At 58.8% G+C, this 21,731-nt stretch overlaps 1 protein-coding gene across 1 annotated transcript in view; it reads left to right on the top strand.

Annotated features, from left to right (window-relative positions):
- The window catches only part of LOC119096535 (glypican-6), a 37,911-nt gene extending 25,296 nt beyond the window's left edge, over window positions 1-12,615 (top strand). The window contains exons 4-9 of the mRNA XM_037219444.1: window positions 2,891-3,047; window positions 7,964-8,129; window positions 10,824-10,843; window positions 10,931-10,957; window positions 11,737-11,908; window positions 12,502-12,615. Of these exons, the coding sequence (XP_037075339.1) occupies window positions 2,891-3,047; window positions 7,964-8,129; window positions 10,824-10,843; window positions 10,931-10,957; window positions 11,737-11,856 (490 nt within the window). The 3' untranslated portion in view covers window positions 11,857-11,908; window positions 12,502-12,615. The remainder of the gene's footprint in view (window positions 1-2,890; window positions 3,048-7,963; window positions 8,130-10,823; window positions 10,844-10,930; window positions 10,958-11,736; window positions 11,909-12,501) is intronic.
- Window positions 12,616-21,731: the final 9,116 nt, after the last annotated feature.

Here is a 21,731-nt window from a genome sequence, read left to right as displayed (position 1 = left end):
CCACCGCCACCGGCACCGGTATCGGGCCCGCCGTCTTTATACGGGGTCCCGGATTTTACTGGCCTGAATTAACTGCGTCCGTAATCGAGTGATGCGCGTCCACAAATTACCCGGCGACGCTGGCCGGGCCTCGGACCGGGTGGGCGCGCCGGTCTGCGGTCGGCGGCCCGAGGCGGGAGGCGACGGGTGCAGTGCGGACCGCTCGGGCGGCGCGCTCGTGTGCCGCACCGGCCGGGCCAGTGCACGGCCGCCCCGGGTCATCGACACTGGTCTGGGCCCGGTTCCCCGGTCATGGCTGGCTGTGTCTTGTGTTTTAGTGTTTTTGGGTGTTAGAAGAGAATGGGCGATAACGTTGTTAACGTGAGCGGCGTGTAATTGTCTGACCCGTGACCATCTCATGTCTCGCATTTCCAATCCATGGACTTTGTCGACACAATCGAGTGCGATCCCGCTGTCTTGATGTATCCTGTAGCTCTCCACGAATACCAGTTGTCTGGGCATGGGAAACCTAACTCTGGGAGATGGCCTTTTCCCGTGCTCGCTGTTCATCTTTTGAAAGCTCTTGGAACAGCCAGCGAACCACGGAACATGACATTTGACATGACACAAACACTGACAGCAGACATTTCATATTCCATCCAGCTGCCGGGAATGAACACCAGACCATGTTCGGGGTGGTGACCCCCGCCAACGGAGCCGCGCCCAGCCCAGATGGTGGGGCACCGTCTCTTCGTTGTATTAAACGAGATTGACGCGTCACGAAAAGCATGAAATGCAAGCGAAAAAACCATTAGATAGAGCGTGTCCTAATTAGATTATGCACCGCATCTAAGATGTGTTCTGATCCATTACAAGATTAAACATCCGATCGGACGGGGAGCAGACATTCCTTTGCATGCGTGTCAGAGGGTTTTTATTCTAAAAATTGGTTGGTTTCGTGATGACGGAAATTGTTGTGGAAAAGGCATGCGATTAAAATGTTCGCAGTAATCCGTGCGGGAGGCAAAGAGCCCCTGATTGCCGTGCCTCTGTACGTACAGCCGGGACGGGCAGTCGGCGTCTGTTGAAAACGGATGCGTGTTGAAGGGCTGTTGAAACTGACGTCAGTCGGACTGTAAACGGTTAAATAGTCGTGCGCACTCGATGTAGATCCGTTGTCCTGTCGAGTTGTTGGTGTGGCTTGTGTTGGTGTGCTTGTGGCTGCGTTGAGATATATTTGACCCGTGCATTCAACAAGCAACTTCCTTGGGTATGATCCTCGATGCTTTTTCTTTAAGAGTTGGTTAATGCCACTAGCAGTTTTTAATTGTCTGAACATGCCCCACATGTACCGTATACTGTGAGTTAACTGAGCAGATCGAACTGGTGATTCTAGCATGATGCCAGTAACGCTATTATAGGCGAAAGATACGGAGGCCAATGCATTTTCTTTGTTGTGGGGTTCGTTGTCCCAGAATTAGATGAGGGCACAACATGTCCCTGCAGCAATAAGTTGTCTAAAAAACCAGGCGCCCCACTGAATGTCGGCTCACCAGGCACCAGTGCATCCATGGTGCGTGTATTCGTTCCTTAATATGGGCGGATGACGCTGGCTTGGGGACGACGTACTGGAGTCGCACAGTCACTGTATCTCGGGGTACACGGCATTATGCGCCGCCCCTCAAAAGTAGTGCGCCCGTAGCTAAGCGGTGCACTGGAGGCGAGCGGTTCATTAACTTCATCGCTTTGTCCTTGGTAGACTGAAACGATGATAAGTGGGTGTTTTGTATGTGGGACGAACGCCCGTTCGGGTTGCCACCCAGTCCTTCCAAGCACCACAGGCGTGAGGCTTCGGCACATCGGTTGCCCTAATGAATAGCATCGTTGTATTTCAACAGGCCACCGTCACACTTGCTGTGGCAGATTCGCGCGCTGTCTTGGAGTCCGCGGGTGAGGGCGATGCCGTTGCAGGGCCCCGGACGAGACGCACTCGTTACGGCGGTCTGGGATGGGAGAGGCCTGATGAACAGTCCGAAAACACATCACGTGCTCCTCTGGGGTGTTTGGTGGTGTCACGAGGGCGGCCAGCTGGGCTGGGAATATGTGTGAGTTGCTTAAAGGATGGTGAGAGTCACGACATAGGTTATGGGTCCCTGGTGTGGACTGGTATCCAGGAAGACCGTTTCATAGGTGCGATGCTGTGGAAGCCTGGGTAGTTGACAAAATCCAGCCCAGGGCGCTTAATTAAATGCGTCCAGAAAAGCACACAAGTACGCGAGAAAAGCGGCAATGACTCCCAGAACCTTTCCCAAACTCTAATGCGGGCAGCACAGCCACCAACCAGTGAAGAGGATCTGAACACGTACCGGAATGGTTTCGAAAATTGTCGGAAGTCACCATAAGCAAGGGGAACACAAAGAAGGGGGTGCCGGTAGTGTAGTGGTTAACACGTCTGCGTTAACCACTGCGCGTCTGGGAAACCAGAGGTACGGGGTTCGATTCTCCGCGGTGGCCCGCCCTTCCTGCCGGGGTGAGAGGCAGGCGACACCACATAGCATCAGCAGCTGAGTGCGTCGTAAAGCCCCAATCACACACACACGGAAAACAAAGAAGCGGCTACCCGATGTTGTTCCTGGCTCCTGTCCCCATAAAACATAGATCCAGAGTTTAGTAAATGACGGTCAAGGCCGTTTGGAGCTTGGCGGTGCTCGAATTCTTCCAACGAATTCGGCAGCTCGGTGGGAACGCGGTCAGGGGAGTGTACATAGCCTCAGGCGGTTACGGGACCTAAAACGGCTTCTGATGCCGCAGAGGACGGAATGTATGCCGGAGGTTGAAAGGCGGGAGTTGAGAGTGCTGTCGAAGCAGGTGTCCGGCGCGCGCTCCGACTGACGCCGTCGTCCCTCCGCAGGTACCTGCAGTGCGTGGCCACTCACATGGAGGGCCTGAAGCCGTTCCGCGACGTCCCGGCGAAGCTGACGCAGCAGCTGAAGCGCTCCTTCGTGGCCACGCGCACGCTGGTGCAGAGCCTCAACACCGGCCACGATGTGGTTAAGCGGCTGAAGACGGTAGGTGGAAGGGGCCTGTTTCGCTTCATGGTGTTCGTGCCGCCCCTGCTTGTCGTTTGCGTGCTTGCCGTTGATGTCCAAGAGCAGGGACCCTGTCAGCCATGCTCCCTCGCTGCTGGGTGTGTGTGTGTGTGTCAGCTGTGGGGTGCCTGTACGTGGGGTGTCTGTGTCAGCTGGAGGTTGCCCGGTGCCTGGTGTCTGTGTCAGTTGTGGGGTGCCCATGCGCGCTGTGTCTGTGTCAGCTGCGGCGCGGTGAGTGGTCCTGCGCGCCGGCCGGCCGGTGCCCCGGGTCGCGCCCCAGTCTCGACCCGCCGGCGGCGACAGTCGGCGACCCTGCGCGATGTTGACCGCTGACGAATGGCTGCCGACGCCGCCGGGAAATCAATGGGAGCGCCGCCTTGTGCCGCCGCACGGCCGGTGTGCCGACCGTCGACGCTCGATACAAGCGGACAGGAGAGGCCTTCTGAGGACTCTGGCTGCTCGCCGCTCGCCGCCTCTGTTCCTCTCGTCACCTGGCGGTGGCCGCCGGTGACCGCCGGTGCTGCGCTGCCGCCCGCGGACGGCCGGTATCATGGCGGCGGCGTGTTGTCTTCGCCCGCCGTCGTCGCCTTCCTCCCGGATGTCCGCCGCTTGGCTTGATGATGATGATGATGATTGTGGTTTTAGGGCACTCTGACGTAAGTGGTTATTTTGCGTCAAAACAGGTGTCCAGTGCCCAGCGGGGCGTGAAAATAGTTGATAATCCTATGTGTGTGCGGGGTGAGAAGAGCTGACCTGCCGCGCGCCGGGAAGATCTGCCGCCTCTTGATATCCGAGAAACGCAATACTGTGGACGGTGTCACCTCTGAATGGTGGTGGGGCATGACGTCAGCTCCAACAGATGGTTCGGCATGACGTCAGGAAAGAGAGATGGTCTGGCATGATGTCAGCTCCGAGAGATGGTCCGGCATGACGTCACCTCCGAGAGATGGTCCGGCATGACGTCAGCAAAGAGAGATGGTCCGGCATGACATCAGCAAAGAGAGATGGTCCGGCATGTTGTCAGCTCCGAGAGATGGTCCTGCACGACGTCACCTCCGAGAGATGGTCCGGTATGACATCAGCAAAGCGAGATGGTCTGGCATGATGTCAGCTCCGAGAGATGGTCCGGCATGACGTCACCTCCGAGAGATGGTCCGGCATGACGTCAGCTGTGGGAGACGGTCCGGCATGACGTCACCTCCGAGAGATGGTGCGGCATGACGTCAGCTGCGAGAGACGGTGCGGCATGACGCCGCCTTGGACACGCCCCGGGGCTGTTGCCCGGCCGGCCGTGTGACCGAGAACTCCTCCTCTGCTGCACCGCATTCCTGTGACGGGCTGGCGCCGTCCGCCAGCCGCGCGGCGAGCTCTGTCCGGCTCCGGCACACATGGCCGCTGCCCCCATCCGGCCGACACACCATTAATGACTATTAATTAGACGTTTTTGCAGACGCCGCTCGTAGACATTCATGATCTGACATTCCTTGTTTTTGCGGGAGTGTATTTGTATTGGCGGCGTGGGCGGGGACGGACTGAGCACGGGTGGCTGACTGATGGCAGACCGGGGCAGCCGAGCAGGGGGCGGCTGACCCTGTCCGACCCGGCCACAGCTGTGAGGCCGGCCCTCTCACCACTGCGGGGGGAGGGATGGCTAGCCATGTGTCATGGCTGTGGGGGGGGGGGGGGCTGGGTAGAGAGGGCTGTGTTCGGCTGTAGGGAGCGGCTGGCCTTGTTTCACGGCTGTGAGGAGCGGCTGGCCCTGTCTCACGGCTGTGGAGAGCGGCTGGCCCCGTCTCACGGCTGTGGGGAACGGCTGAACCTGTCTACCGGCTGTGAGGAGCTGCTGGCCCTGTCCCGGCTGTGGGGAGCGGCTGAACCTGTCTACTGGCTGTGGGGAGCGGCTGGCCTTGTTTCACGACTGTGGGGAGCGGCTGGCCTGTGAGGAGAGGCCGGCCCTGTTTCACGACTGTGGGGAGCGGCTGGCCCTGTCTCCCGGCTGTGGGGAGTGGCTGAACCCGTCTAACGGCTGTGAGGAGCTGCTGGCCGGCGGCGCCGGCCGGAGTGTACCTGGAGTTCGGCCCGGCCAGATGGTGTGACGCTAGGCCGTGGCCGGCGTGATGGCGACTTGTTGCTGGTCCGCATACCGCCCCGGCCGAGATGGGTGCCAGATCTGCACCCTTTGATGACACACGGTCGCCGGGGCTAAGTGATGTCCCGACTGGAGGCATGCCGTGGTAATGATGCGGTCTTTTTGTTGTCTGCGGTATGTGAACCGCAAAATGGGGAGCTGGAAAACAGTCCGTGTGCTTAATGACTTCGTGGTAAGTGGCCAGCTCGGGACGTGTAAAGAAGTGGATGTACTAAAGTGGTAAATGATGAAATCAGTACCCGCCGTATGATAGCGTGTAAAAAGTAGCACATCGAAGTGTCAGATACCAATTTAATGTGGAGCAAAAACGAGCAGATCATCGTGACGCCCCAGAAGACACGAAAGGGCTATCCAACCGCGCTGGTGCCTTCTAACCGGTCACCAGCTGTTGTGTGGATGAACGGAGTGCGCGCACTTTTCACCGGTACCTGCACAGCGCAGAGTACGCCCGTCGTGTTAGGACACAGGGTCTTAGTCTGCGTGCCCTACAGGAAGTGGAACTGTTGTGATTCGAAACGTACGGAAAACGATAGCAATGCTGCAACGTTGTGGAGATCCCGACCCTTCGGCAGGGCCCGAGCGCCTGTGTGCGGTTCCATGTCGTTCCGGGGTTGTGCTCGTCCTCATTGCCCGGAATCGTGGCATTACACTACTGAGGGCCGTTGCTCTGCCTATCTGGACCCCTTTCCGTCCCGGGTCCCCCGCCTGTCCAGACTCCGCCCTGCTCCGGCTCCTCCGTCTGTCCTGGCTCCTCTGCTTGTCCCGGGTCCTCTGCCTGTTCCGGGTCCTCCGCCTGTCGCAGCTCCTCCGCATGTTTCGGGTCCTCGGCCTGCAACGGACCCCGCCTGTCCCGGTTCCTCCGCCTGTCCGGGTCCCTCTGCCTACCCGGGTCCTCCGCTTGTCCGGACTCCGCCCGGTCCCGGGTCCTCCTCCTGCCCCGGCTCCTCCGCCTTTCGCGGGTCCTCCGCCCGACCCGGCTCCTCCGCCTGCCCCGGTCCTCCGCCTGTCCCGGCTCCTCCGTCTGTCCTGGCTCCTCTGCTTGTCGGGTCCTCTGCCTGTTCCGGGTCCTCCGCCCGTCCCGGCTCCTCGCCGGCTGGGGCGCCGCGCTTGACCGCCGGATCAGTGGTCAGGTGTGGGGCGCGGTCGCCCGCGACCGGCCGCGCCCACTGAGAGGCCGGCGGGGCGCTGAGCGGGGGCCGCCCGCTCCGCCCCGCGCCGTCCTGTTTCCGGTCACGCGCCGGCCTGTGGGCGTGAGCGTAGGTCCTGCGGCCACCGCCCTTTGTGCGGCTCCAGTGAGTTGGTATTGTGCGGGCTGCTAGCTGCCCACGAGCGGCCGGCACGGGCTGACTGGTGTTTGAGTTACAGTCGGGGCCAAAGGTCCGGTTTGGCGTGGTGCTGTCGTGCTGTGTCGGCGAGACCGCTGTTATTGCTCGTCAGCTGGCCCGTTGTTCCGACGTATTACAGTTTGACGACCATGAACTGTCAGCGGAGTGGTTTTAGTCAGATGTGACAGCCAGTGTCCTCGTGCTGCGTCGCTTATGGTCACTGAGTGGAACCGGGCGCGTATGCTCGGTGTGATAGAGTTGTGACGTGACGCCAGGTGCAGAGACGGGCACAGAGTGACGGCAGAGTGACAGGCGTCTGACAGGGGCGGAGCGAGGACGGCAGGAGTAGCCAGGGCGGCTGAGGCGAAGGCGGGGCCTCGACAGCGCGCCGGGGATGGCAGTGGCAGAGGCGACGACAAACAGACGGCTGGGCGAGACAGGGGCAGGCGCCTCAGGCAGAATGGAAGAGCAGGGCGTGGTGTCTGACACCTTGCGAGAGGCGGATAACATACGAGAGTAACAGTGACAGGCCAACAAACACAGCGCTAGGGCGGGATGGACAGAGATGGTGTGCCGGAGCAGGCAGTGAAGTGGAGACCGTGTTCCGAGACCTGATGGTGTTGTTCGGCCCGGTTAGGTCAATGCAAAGAACAAGGATGGTCCATCTGGCCGGCCAAAGTGTCCAAGAAGCACGTTTTTCAAAAATGTGCAAGTTTTTTTAAGAATGCAAGTTAACTCCTATCTAAAATCAATATTCCTACCCTACTCGCGCCACTGCATTCCTCACTCGAATCGAATGAAAAGAAAGGAAATTATCGTGATAAGTAACGTGTGTCATAGGCTTTGGAATTCCCCCCAAAAATTGGAATTCCAAAAATCTGGAATCCAATCGGCACCTCCAGCACGGCCGGCGGTGGCGAGCGGCCCGGGCTTTAGCGGCCGCTCGGTATGTGTCGCGCCACCGCCGGCGCCCGGGTCTGCGGGGCCTGCGGACCGCCCGGCCCATTGGTATGCGTGTCGGCCGGCGCGGCCGGGCGCCCGATCACCGGTGGGGTTTAGTGCCGGGCCGGGGCCGGCATCTCTGGCGCTGACCCGCACGGCCGGCGGCTCTCTCCGACCGCGGCACCGCAGCGCGCCCTGGCCCGGCCAGCGCGGCCGAGCTCGGGCCGAGTTCGACTGCCTGGCTGAGGGTCGACTGTTACCGCCGAGCTCGACCGCTGGGCTGAGCTCGACCGGCGGCCGAGCTCGACTACGGGGCCGAGCTCGACTGCCGGACTGACTTGACTACCGGGCCGAGCTCGACTGCCGGACTGAGCTCGACTACCAGGCGCACAGCAGTGGTCTGTGGCTGCCAGCGGCGGGCCGTCCCGTGGCCGTCAGGCGCCACCACCTCTCTGACTTCACGGGCCATCCCTCGGCAGGTGAACGTGACGCCGTTCTGCGGCAGCGCCCTGATGAAGATGAGCCAGTGCGGCACCTGCAACGGCATGCCGCGGGTGAAGGCGTGCCATGGCCTCTGCCTCAACGTCATCAAGGGCTGCCTGGCGCACCACAGCCGGCTCAACGACCAGTGGCACGAGTTTATCGGTGAGCGGCCGGCAGCGGCCATCGGGTCCAGCGTCCACTGCTGTAGCTAGTGCAGGGAACAGAGGAGCGTGACATGGGTGATAAGAGAAGCCCTCCGTAACCAAGCGGGGTCAGATCGGGCGCCCCAAACTGCGTCTGCGCGCCCCTTTTAGTCGAACTGATTGAATTGTGTTTGTTGGTCGAATGAAATTGCTCTTGTTTGTGATCTCCCGTTGGAGGCATCATGTTGGGGGTCACATGCCGTAGCGCCGCACCCGGACGCGTCGAGCGGCGGCGTCTGCCGCACGCGCTGCCGTTGGAGCCGCGTCTCGCTCGCGCCGCCACCGCCGCCTGACGAGCAGCCGACCTCGCCGCTGTCTCTGGCCTTCGGAGCCGGCGGCGGCGGCTGGTCCCAGCTCCGGTGAGGCCGCGCCAGCAGGCTGGCGGGCGCCGGTCGGCCAGCCGCCGCCGCAGAGCGGCTGGGCGCGTGAGGCGCGCGCGCCTCCTGGCCGTCACCGCCTGCTGCGGCAAAAACGCCGCCGCCGCGTCGGCCCCAGATAACAGTTGACATCGGGCGAGGACGCGGCGCCCCTGTTTATACGGGCGGTAATCACAGTCCGCCGCTGCCGCCCCTGCCCCGGCGCGCTGGCGTGGACCCTGTTTTGCCGGCCGGCCGGCCGGCCCGCCCGGCTGGCGGCCTGTTTGCGGAGGCTCTATTCATTGCGGGGGCGCGGCGCGACCGGCGCCCTCTGGCGGCGCACGGCCGCCGCCGCCGCCGCCGCCGCTGGCCAGTGCGCCGTAATTGCTCAATTTGGGTCCGGTCGGGCGGGGTGCCAGTCTGTGCGGGGGCGACTGACGGCGTTGGGGACGGCGCGAGTCTGGCTCAGAAGAGGGCGGCGCGGCGTGGCGGCGTGCCCCGGTCAGCCCGACTGCAGGGCGGCGTGCGTCATCGGCTGACTCACGGGTCCGCGCCGTCCCGTGTCAGGCCGCGACAGACTGGCGCCCGAACATATGACCGGAACCATAGTCGAAGGCGGCCAGTGGCCAAACAACAGGCGTCGATTTGGACGGCCACTCGGCCGGTAATGGGCGCCGCCACGGTGCCGTGTCCGGTTTGTGTCTTCCGTGAAGGGGCGCAGGCCCCGACAGATGTCCGCGCAATGATTTTATCGTTAGTCGTCTGACTCAGGCTGAGTGGGCGTGAGACTCCTTTGAGTGTTCGCTTAAGTACCTGCTGGGCGACATGGAATGCGCACCGTGCTTTGATGTCGGCATTTAGTCGCTGGCAAATTTGCTGGCATACTACTCGCGAGGAAGCCCCCTGTTAAAAGTTATATGGGCGCTGCTGATGGCTACCGGCACGCATCGTTACGTTATTTACCACCCAGACGGCCTGACCTCGGCATGCATTGCCCCGCCGCATACTTCAATGATCAGTTGCGTCACCATGTGTCAAATGCCCAGTGACCGCACGACGCAAATTTCATGAAGACAGGGAAGCTGCTGGGTAATACGCTATTCAAACATTTTGAATTGAGCGGTCTTGATTATCAAAATAAGCGGTCTTGGTTATCAAAACGCATAATGCGTGTTCACACCACACCGCTATCAGCAAGATGCCTTGTCTGACGTAGCAAAGCAAAAGCGGATACGGCAGGAGATTGTTACAGAGATGATGTGACAAGATGATTGTTTTGGTGTCGTGCTCAAAATGCTCAAATCGAAGCAAATGCGCCGAAAAGCCCTCTAAAACCGGTATAAATGGAAACTGTCAGCGACGTCTGTCTGCTATGAGTCACGCAGCAGGATGGTTCGCTGACACAGGGTGTCTGCGCTAACATAATGCTGACGTCTGAAAAGAAGCTGGACTACCACATGGTCATGCATTTTTAGGAAACAAAATGAACTAATTTGCATTGATGATTACGATAAGTGATTTTCTTATTCTGATTGTTTTAATGGGGCGTCAAATGGCCTCCGGTGTCGGTGCGCCCCCAAGTTACAGTCGTCATTATCACCAGCTTGTTATCGCCAGCAGTAAGCCAATTTACATATGTCTTGGGTGAGTATTGATCAAAATTGATGGAGACGCCTCAAAAACGCCTGCGTTTTTCTTCCAACCCTTAAGTGCTGAGAGGCAGGAGACCGGTTTGTATATGAGGCGGCAGGATATGGCGTGCTCTGCGGAGCTACGTTATGGGCGCCTAATGACCACCGCAGTCGGCGCGCCCTAAAACACCTATTAACAACAACAAGCGGAGCTACGTCCAGGCTCGAGGCTGATGATGTGATCTGATCACTGAGTACTGTTCATGGGGCGTTCAGCTTATCCAGCTAGTTACAAGACGATTCTCTTGACTTAACGATACCCGTTATCGGAAACGTCGGAAGACTACAATCCGATGGACGCACAGTTTGTCGCCGAGATCCGGCGCCTTGTGGGCAGGCGAGTCAGTTTTGACCCATGGCATGACTCGCTCGCTGAACTCTGGCGCAAATGTGTCATCCTGTGTCTCTTGAGAATCCGGATGGAGGAAGTCTTCTGGTTTTACGAGTGATCTGTCGTGTTCGCGATATGTGCAGTTTACGGTTGCCACGTCAATCTAACCAGGCAGTTAAAATTGTGGCAATTTCCACGGTGGATGCGCTGCTGTCAGTCATGTAGCCACCCACGCCCCACCGTTTTGGAAACTAAGTGCGTCATTCTGTCGGCAGATGGCATCACGAACCTTGTGGCGCGTCTTGAGGGAACCGTTCAACATCGAGTCGGTCGTTAGTCCAATCAACGTCAAGAATCTCGTACGCCATCATGAACTTTCCAGGACAACGGATACGACGTGTCGCGCAAGGTTTGTCTTCAGAGCGTTGAAATCGTCTGTCGGCTCGCCGTCTGGTGTGCGGCTGGGGTTCATTCATGCCGCTCATGATTCACTTTGTCTGAAATGCTGCTCCCCTGTCAAGTGATCATCTGTTCCCGCTGGTGCCGCGGAGGCTGGGAGCGTTGTGAGCCGCGCCGTCAGCCGCTCAGAGAGAGAGTAGCCACCAGCTGTGCCCGAAGACGAGCTCTGGGTTTTTGTGCTGGTGCGGTCGGATTTTTCAGCGCAGGCAAGAGCTTTGGGTGGGGTGTTTGGCGGGTTGGGGCCTGGCACCACAGCGTCATAGCCAGCGCCAGATCGATGCAGAGGGCGCTGTAGCAGTGTCTGAGCCGGTGACGTAAGTTAGGATTTTGCCGGCACCAAAAGCTATTGGTCTGTGCTGAGCGCAGTGGGAGCGGGCGCGGCGCCGGCGCCAGCTCAGCGTGGCGCCCTCTGTACCGGTACTGGCCGGTGCCAGCGCCAGCTCGGCGTGGCGCCCTCCATACCGGTACTGGCCGGCGCGGTGCCAGCGCCAGCCCAGCGTGGCGCCCTCTGTACCGGTACTGACCGGCGCGGTGCCAGCGCCAGCTCAGCGTGGCGCCGTCTGTACCGGTACTGACCGGCGCGGTGCCAGCGCCATCTCAGCATGGCGCCGTCTGTACCGGCACTGGCCGGCGCCGGTGCTGGCGTCAGGTATGTGGCTGTGGTATCCAGCGGTGCCGGTGCGTGCCCCTGTCCCGCTGGCGGCTGACGCTGCTGACGCCTGGCGGCAGATTTTCGAGGGCTGCGGCGACCCCAAGTTCCGGCGCCGGCGGCAGGCCGGCGGCGACGCGCCCTCCTACGACACGACCGACTTTCCAGAGGGTGCAGCTGCAGAGCTATTCGGATCATGAGGTCGAGCAGCCGTCGCCGTTGTTGCGCGTTCTCGGCCAGATCCGCAGCAAGGTAGGTGTCCCCTCCCCACCCCTCGCTCACTCACGCACTGTGACCGTGGCCTCGCGCTGGCGGGCGGACGGTGCTCTAACCGAACGCGCGCGTGATACGCGGGCATGGAGGGGATAAGTGAGTGGCCATCAAGAGTATTGACGGCCATCGTACGCTATAGTGGGAAGGCCCTTGCTGTGCACTGCCTCTGCCCTGAAGATAGACCAGGTCATCTCACATGATGCATTTTTGACCAACCGAACTCTTCAAAACAACGCCTGTGGTTGTGTCTCAAGACTTCTCACATCTCTTGTGGTATGAATTTCCTGGGACCGATGTATCTAGACGGGATGAGACCGGCAGGAATGTCTCCCGGCGACACATTTATCAAACGATGCGTTGCAGTGGGTCACATGACTAACGTGTCACGTGATTCATGTCCTCCCGGTACTGACGATGGCACGTGACCTGCCGGTACTGACCACGTTGCCTGACTCGTCTCCTTCCGTTGCTGACCGCGCCACGTGACCTGTGCTGTGCTGGCGCCTCCCGTCCCGCTGCTGACCACGTGCGGTGGCTTACGTCGGTCGCTGAGCGTGACCGGTGCGCTTCAGGTGCGGCCGCTGAAGACGTTCTGGTACGACCTGCCCAGCCAGCTGTGCACGGACCGCGACATGGCGGCACCGCCGGCGCGCATCATGAACTGCTGGAACGGCACCGCCAAGAGCAGGTGGGACGGCCGGCTCCGGCCCGGCCCGGCCCGGCGCGGCCCGTCGCCTCGGCGGATCGCGCGCGCTGCGCCGTCTCCCCGGGCTGACAGCGCCGCGCCGGCCGGCACCGGACGCGGCGCGGCAGGCCGCTTGTTGATTGAGCAGCAGGCTGCTGGTGGTGGGTGTCGGCGGCGCGGACGGACGGGCCGCAGGCGGCGGCGGCACCCGTCGCGCCCATGGCCCCACTGCCGGCTCGGCTGGCGGCCGGCCGCGGCGAGGCGCATCGGCACCTGCGATAGGATCGGACACGGGTGCACGCGGCTCCCGGCTTGCTGGTATCGTCGAGGCCATGCTAAATGTTCGGTGGGAAAGGAGCGAACAGGGCGGCTCCAGAAGGCGGACATGAGCTCTGACAACGCGACTCACCGTGTGACGTGTATAGAAGCCCTGTCTACATAGCAAGGCGAAACACTGCGAGATTGGCACAAAACAAAACGCCGTGGTGAAAGTTTTCCCTGGTGCCGTCTGACGAGTATGTCCGTCATTCGTGAAAACAAAACATGACACGCTTTGTTGTTCTTTAGCCGGGTTATTTTGCCGCCCTTAGGTGGGTCTCAAAACAAAAATATTGGTTGAACAGTGAAAAATGGCTTATTGATTGCTCCTTGTAATTGAATGCAACGACAGTGACCAGCTCACTCGGACGTCCCAACGCCGCGCGCATGCAACACCCGAGAACCATGAGCGTTCGCGATTAAACGCGATGGTCGTAAGAGCGCGCGGCGACCCACGGGCCGGGACGGCAGTGAATGACGGCATGTGCGGTATAGGGTGAACGTGCCCGATATAACCCGCTTACGGGTGTCAAGACCACAACCCAAAGGCTCGCCAGTAATCGACTCAAGGTGGACAGTGTCACCTTTTCAGGAGCGGATCAAGGGGCGAAGCTCTGGCCCACGCCTAAATAAATTGTATCATGAAAGTTACGCATGCGTATAGTTATCGGGATTGTGACCAATATCCCTCCAAAATATTGGGGCTGTGTTGGTAATAATGTGGTCACAATTGCAAAAGCCGCATGTTCCCTTTTTCCTGTTATGGCCGGAAAATAATCATAGCAGCGACGCGCTTAAAAACGTAGGGTTTTACGGTTAGGGGCTATTTTTAACCCAGTCAGTAACCCAATCAACAATAATTGTCGCGAAGTCATCGTCGCGCTCGATATAAGCGATGATTTTAACCGGATTCACAGACATTTATCATGTGGATTACTTGCGTATTGGGACGCTAATTCTGACTCACTGGATCCCCGCCTGTCACATTCTCATAAAGGCAGACTTTTCTACGGATTGATGAGAACTGTTGGCGCTGTCAAGGGCGTCCGACTTCACCAGTTTTCCTTTCGGCATTACACACATACGGACCGACTCCTTTCACCGTTTGTTGTCGGCTCACGGGCGCGCGCCGCCTGGCGTGCCGCGCTGACGCCCCCGGCCGGTGATGTCGGACGGTCGGCTCACGGGGTCAGGCGTGAGGCGCGTGCCGCCTGGCGTGCCGCGCTGACGCCCCGGCCGGTGATGTCGCACGGTCGGCTCACGGGGTCAGGCGTGAGGCGCGTGCCGCCTGGCGTGCCGCGCTGACGCCCCGGCCGGTGATGTCGCACGGTCGGCTGACGGGATCAGGCGTGGGGCGCGCGCCGCCTGGCCTACCGCGCCGGCGCCCCGGCCGGTGGTGTCGGACGGTCGGCTGACGGGATCAGGCGTGGGGCGCGCGCCGCCGGTCAGCCGCTCATGCTCGGCGCCCGTCACCTGTGCCGGTCACGTGCCGTCGCCGCCGGGCGTAGCCAGCCGCAGCTCCAGCTCGTTGGGGTGGGGGTAGTGGCGCCACGTGTCTGGAACCAGCCAGTCAAATGGCTGGACGGACGTTTCCGTGTGTTATGCCGCTCGCGTGATCAGTGCGGATCTGGGGCGTAAGTCGATATTTCTTACAAGCACATTGTTTTGTCAGTGAGCGAACCAAACGCTGGGATCAGCTCACCTGTGTAACCCCTGTGCCAAGCACAGTTGTTCGTGCCTGGTTGTTCGGTGCTAGTACTTGCAGCAATAAGTAAAACAATCACTGCTGTCACGATTTTGCCCGTGGCATGTCCAGTGAGCCGGTGTATTTGGCATACCCTCCGCTAAGTAGATCATGGATATCATTGCATTCATTCCTTAGACGCACGAGCTCCAGGGCTCTGCTCCTCGTGGAACGCCGTGTAGTCTTGCCTCTCAGTCTGGAGTCCGCAGTTTGATACGACGCTCAGAGTTCCGCCTCTGACACGGCGTCCTCAGAGTCCCGCCTCTGACACAGCGTCCTGTCGCGCCGCTGACACGCTCCCCATGCACAGGTACGAGCAGCCGCTGATGAAGGACGGCATGGAGGCGCAGGTCGCCAACCCGGAGGTGCCCGTCGACACGCTGTACACCGACTCGGACGTGAACGAGGCGATCCTGGCGCTGAAGCGGGCCACGGCCCGCCTGCGGGACGCCTACAACGGGCAGACGGTCACCTGGGAGCAGCCGGGTGAGTCCCTGGCGGCCGCCTCAGCGGCGGCGGCTCAGTCGTGGCCTCGGGCGTTGGCGTGCGGAAAACGCGGCGCTCCGCTCGTTGCGAGCGTACGCTGTCTGCTCGGTGTATCGGTGGGTGCTTTCTTGGATGTTGGGAACGGTGTAGAATAGGGGCGGATCGATGATGAGATGGACCCGCGACCTCGCAGACATCGCTTCTCGCATGAACGTCTGGTTATGCGACTATGCTGAGAATGTAGCACCGTCGGTGAAACAGAGCTCCACGCGTAACACTCAGTCGTTAATCAACCATAATTCGCTACACGTTGAAGTATCGCGTTTGCATTCTCATTGGGTTCAATCTGTCGCTCGTGGGATCTTCGAGCCCCTCGAACGCTCCGCGCTGGCTCGCTACCAGCTGGTGCAAGCCGGGCTATTCTTGTCCGATTGCCTGTCACTGTACCGCCCCCGCTGCCGACAGAGCTGGCTGTCTCGTCCCTGGTCTGTTTAAGGTGTCCTGTATCTGAAGCCGTCCCGCTGGGCGCTGTGTCGTCCACAGGGCTGGCCGTGTAGTCCCTGCTCTGTTTAAGGTGTCCGGAAACTGAAGCCGTCCCGCTGAGCGCTGTGTCGTCCACAGGGCTGGCCGTTTCGTCCCTGGTTTGTTAAAGGCATCCCGTATTTTTAGCCATCCCGCTAAGCTTCCCGTCGTCCGCAGAGCCGGCCGCCGAGCCGCCGACGACGCTGGAAACCGGCTCCGGCTCCGGGGACGGCGCTGCGTTCGACGTGGACGCTGAGACCGACGACGAAGACTACGAGCTGCCGGAGGGCTCGGGCGACGGCGAGTACGAGCTGCACGGCGGCGGCGGCGAGCACGGCCGCTCCGGCTCGGGTCTGCACCCGGCCGTACCCGACGACAACGAGTTCGCCAACACGATCGACTTCCAGCCGGTCGAGGAGACGAACGGTGTGCCCCGGCCGGACGCCGGCGGCACCAGCGGCGGCCACAAGCCGCGCATGTCGCTGGCGCGCGCCGTCTCCGTTTTGCTCTGTCCCACGCTTGTCGCCTGGATAGGCACCTTCATCTAGCGCGTCGGTCGTACGGTGCGAGGCGGCGTAGTGAGTTTAATCAGCGCGCGATGGGGGGGGGGGGCGGGCAGGGCGTGGCTGGCGTAGCGTCGGAAAAGCGTGTGGGAGCTTGAGGTGGGGCGAGACGAGCTCGACAAGGCACGGCGCCGGGGCGCCCTCCGCACGGCGCGGGACAGCACGAGTGGAAGCACGCTGCCGGGGCGTCGGCACCGACGGACGGAACGGGCGCCGCTGCGGCGGGGCTCGACGCGGCGCCGCCGTGGACCCGGCGGCCGGGCCGGAGCGGGCGCGGGTGCGGCGCTGTGGCCGTGCCGCCGCCCGCGCAGACGGACGGCGCAGTGAGAGGCACGGCTGATCTAGTCCGAGCAGGCCGAGGCGGGACGCGCGCCCCGCGAGTGGCTTTTATTGATGCGTCTGCGCGTGCGTGCGTGCGTGCGTGTGTCTTAGGAGTGTACACTGACCACTGGTGATATTAGAATCAAGCGGCGCGCGTTAGGGACCGTGCCGTCCCGCACCGCATACTCGACAAATTAGCAGGGTTTGATTTTCGTAATCAGACGGAGAGTGCTTGATTTGCTGTATTTTTGTACTTTTACATGTGACCTGGTTATTATTTTTTCGAGATCAGACGAGTCTCAGCCGGTTTTTTGGGAGAGTGACGAGGCCCACCAGCGGCATTTCTACCTGAGCTGCCCCGGAGCTGCCACTAACGCAGCCCAACGTGTGCCGCGAAGTACCTCGCGGCCGGCCGCAGCGTGTCAGCGGCCGCTCCAGCCGGCCGCGGTGCAGGGGGCAGCCAGCGCGACGCTGGCGCCGGCTCACCCGTCTCCATAAGGTGCGCAGCGCTCGGAGCAGCCGGCCCGCCGGCGCAGCGCTCGTCTCTGTACCCTTCACCGGCGTCGGCGTCCGGCAATCACGCGCTCCCGCGCGTTTGGTGGGCTGACGTTCGTACTCTGTGGACTTCGTTGTTTTCTAGTGCGCCGCAGCGGCGGGCGACTCGCTTGGAGTCGGCTGCGTTAAGTGGGTATTGCCATAGCACAAACTGGCCCGTGCCGGAATATGTATTATGATGTGCGACTGTGGGCGGGCTCGGCAGTGACCGTCGCGCGATTATTTCTGTCGAACCATGCTTTACTGGAGACGTCTCGTAGCTTGCTTGGTTGACGCGGTGTGCTTACACTCTGTTGCTATTGTACGAGAGCTGACCTGTTTTGTGCCAAATTCGGGGATCGGACGTCCTCCCGGCCCGGTGTCGGCGAGGACGCCCCTCCCAGCGGCGCGCGCCCTGTGTCTGGCCCAGGCGTGACGGTCGACGGACTCGCTAACCCAGCAGACCCGCGCTTTTGTATCCTCGAGCAATTGATGCTGAATATATGTTTGACGACGGCGCGGTCGGCTTCTGCGGGAAGTGGGTGTTCGAGCTCGCTCCAGGCTGACCGCGCTGGTGGGCGGAGACGCGCTGGACTCGCTCGCCTGCCGGGCGGCGCTCGGCGCGAGTGATCGGTTCACGGTAGGCATGGGCGAGTCAATGGATAGATTGGGTGAACCGTGGCAGTAAACGGCTGGGTGTGACTGGTCACTGACGGGTGTGGCTAACCGAGGTTGGGTGTGGTGGGTGAGACTGGAAGTGGTTGGTCATAGTTGGATGTGACGGGCCACGGCTGCGTGTGACAGGTGATGACTGGGTTCTACACGAGACGCCTTTTACCTTAATTTTTTTACCACGGACGGAAAATGCTGATAAAAAGTTACTTCAGTGGGAACAAACCCACAACAGCATTGTCACTTACATAATTTGCATAAGACGTAACTGAAGACGTGACAGCAATCGCGTCAGTGGTACACAAACTGTTGCATGAGCTGTTGGAAAACAACAGCCCGTATTTTGAGGACAGACTTTTGCATTATTACTGAGGGGCCAGCGAAGTTCTTCAAATGAATCCGGAGCGCATCAATAAACCTGTTAGGCTTTTAACTGCAAATGATTTGTCGGTGAATCCCGACACTGGAGGGACACATCCAGTGAGAACACACATTTTAGGGTGGAATGTGCAGAAAGTTACAACGTGCTCATTCATGGGGCGTCGATCTTTCGCCAATGAGTGTGCTCTACGTAGCAATAACTGTCAAGTCAGTACCACCTGGCGCCTCGTCCGTTGTGACAGCGTCTAGGTCTGCATGGTGTTAACACGAACAAAGAATCACAAGCGATATTTCCAGTGTGAGAATCAGAAGGGTTTAAAAAACCGTTTTTGGAGCAGAAACCTGTGCGAGCAGGAAAAAACAAGCATCTTTTGGAAGACATAACTCCTTAAAAATAGATACATTTTGGAAGGCATAATTCCTTTAACAAGTACCCTTTGAAACCCATAATCCCTCAAACAACTTTAATGCAATATTTATCCCTCACATGTCTCACGCATGTCGACGTCACGCATCGCTACGAGCATAATGTAGCAGTCTCCACCTTACCGCAGGAAAAATCCTTACCGAATCCGTCGTTATGAGCCCTTCCGAACCTACTGCTACGCATGGGGGGGGGGGGGTTAGGGTAGGCGGCTGGAGCGTATCGGAAGTGTACCGAGAGAGGTACAGCGTTGTGGACAGCGCAATGTTACGTCCAGACATAGTTTATAATCGTGTCAGCTCTTTGTTTTTACTCACAACCTCACAGCCGTATGGTTGTGCTCACGGCAGGAACACGCCCGTGGTTCGCTCCGCAGCCCCGGCCCCAGTTAGGGGCCGGGGGGGGGGGGGAAGGACAAACGTTCCTTTTTGGGACGATACGCTTGGGACAGCAACACTACGGGGCCGTCCAGCGTAATCAGTGCGTAACCCGGGTGGCGAAAAGGTTGAAGATGGCAAAAATGCGCAACGTAATGCACGGACGGCTCTATCGCGTCAGTACGAGTCTGCATTACGTGACGCAGGAGGCGACATAGCGGATACAATCTCTCTAAACTCGAGGATAGTGTATGATGTGTATTTTTCGTGCCGCGATGTTTGATCCATGTATCCAGACACCTTTCTGACCTCCAATATCCTGCACCAAGATCGCTGCCAAAAGACTGAACAATGACAGAAGGCGTGTTTTCCTGGGTAAATGGATGGGGTTACATGTTCTGTCCATGCCACACTCAGACGTACCACTTGGGCACCAACGCTGACCCGGACAACAAATCCACCAGCCAAAAATACTCACAGGTCGTGGAATGGACGTCCCCTAATTCGGCGGCCCAGATGAATTTCTGATAGACGACAAGGAGGGGGGGGACGCACATGTCGAGCGTACAGCTACAACCATTGTACAAACCCCATGCAGGCCCCTTCCGTGAACAGTCCTGTTAAATACAAGCCTATAATCACATGGCGCAGCTTACTCTTCACCGTCATGGGGTAATACATGTTGGAACGTCAGATTATGGCGTGGCGATACATCACAAGTTGAATACTTTATTACGCATTCGCTGATGGAAGCTCATGGAATATCGTGACCGCCCCAATCACAGCTGTTTAAACATGACCCTCTTACTACACACACGATCCTGATCCGTTCGAGGTAATAGCGCATACAGCATGACAACGGTCGCGGCAGCGGCACAAGTTCAATGTCATTCAACTATAACCGCGCACGCCTCGGAGGCAGCCAGATGTGCGTCAAGTCGGCTGGCCTACCCACGCGACAGGTCCGCGATATCCTGGCCCACGAGCCCGTCACTGGCCGTCGCCTCGGCCACCGCTGCGACGGCACACCGGACCCACACGTTTTAAAGCTCATGTGGTCTTTAAAAGCGTCTCGCTGGGATTCAGGTGGCAGATATCATAATTACCGAATACGAGTGTTCGAGCAAACCAATGCGCAAGCATCACTCACTAGAGAACACTTCCGTCATAGCAATATACACAAATGGCATGAGATTAAATAATACGCATTGCACACGTAAGAGTCTCTTGTTCTCTCCCGCACAGTGCGATGTATAAACTAGCTAATAATCAGCGCACGCATGTTGCGCACCTAGCATGTTGCGCACCTGGGGAAACCGCACACCAATGTACGAGACAGCCTTTTCTTAAGAGCACCGTGCACAGGACGTTTTTGGGGACCTGGTTGCAAATTTACGTGGCAAATAGTTTGTGTTGAGAATGTGACACATAGCAGGATACTTTCAACTTTTCAAAGTGTATGGTTGCAGATGAAACGCCCGTACAAAATCAAGATGGTCTGAATGTGAGACCACATACCACACAATATACGGAGGAAGTATTCGAGCTCCACTGCATGACCATTTCTGTGTTAGACTGCGCACGCGCTCGCTGCACGAGATAACTCGCCAGAAGAATTTCCATATCCTTTTAAATGCCCATATGTTCGAGCGTGCCTCTAGATGTTGACGTCCCACTATTCGCAGCAGAGCAGCGACACTTAAAATGAACAGCGCGCGACTTCAGCTCATAAAGCGCACATTTTTCCAAATAAATCGCGTAACGGGGCCTCCCGACACTGCACCCAGAATATGGATATGTTACTGTTACTGTGTGGTGTGCTGCCGGGGTTGGCATTTCAGCTGACTGAAACTAGTATCTGCCTTCTTCTGGTCTTTACCATTTTAAGAGATCAAACCGCGATACCGGCAAACTCAGGGCAGAATATTGCTGTGGTTGTTAATCCAAGTTATCCTCTTGAAGTTACACTATTCCTTTTTTCAGCTAGAAGTCAACAGAAACAATTAAAACAGCAGTTTGATCAAAATATGACAAATATTTGTTAGCCTCTGAACTTACGTCCGCCTACCGACCACTGTCCACGGTTGGCGTGATGCATGACTGCGTAGTCTCCAGCCAGTGGCAACGCGCTTCCATTGGGCGGTCGCCACGTGCCGCGGTACTGGCTTTGTGATATGCGTTTATGTGCTCTGAAACTGGGCTGTGCCTTTTGACCAATGTCTGAAAATCCCAGGCCCAGCCGGGGTTAAGAGCTAGCTGTCGGGCGTAAGTCGTATTTCGTTCGATTCTTTAGAGACCAGCTAATTTTAGTGCGGTTACATACTTGCATAGCAATATGAGTTCACAACATATGCTTTTGTCAAAGGTAAAATAAGCGCCTTGAATTACCGACGCGCACGACGCGCTACTTGACAAGTGCCATGTTACAATGCCCGTTCAAAGTACGTGATCACCATTACTCTTGTTCGCATGAGATGTGGGATATTGAGCATATCTTTGCACCGGGTACCTCAATTGCCAAGCCTATCCAACTGCCCATGGCCATCTGCAGCTCGGCCATCACTATTCAAATTCTCCCAAAATTACTTGAATATGCATGCCTCGTACCCGATGTACCAATGTGATGTACCAATACACCGTACCTCGTAGTGAAGCTTGCATCGTACCAGATCTAAAAGAGTTTTAAAGAGTTTTCATCAAGACCTCATCGATGAGAATATTACGCGCAGTCCGTCTGTCATAACATATCCCAGAGGTGAGTGAGCTGAAGGCTGG

Source organism: Pollicipes pollicipes, unplaced genomic scaffold (assembly GCF_011947565.3).
Source record: "Pollicipes pollicipes isolate AB1234 unplaced genomic scaffold, Ppol_2.1 Scaffold_4295;HRSCAF=5057_pilon_pilon_pilon, whole genome shotgun sequence".
Taxonomy (NCBI): Eukaryota; Metazoa; Arthropoda; class Thecostraca; order Pollicipedomorpha; family Pollicipedidae; genus Pollicipes; species Pollicipes pollicipes.
This window is presented reverse-complemented; position numbering and strand designations above follow the sequence as displayed.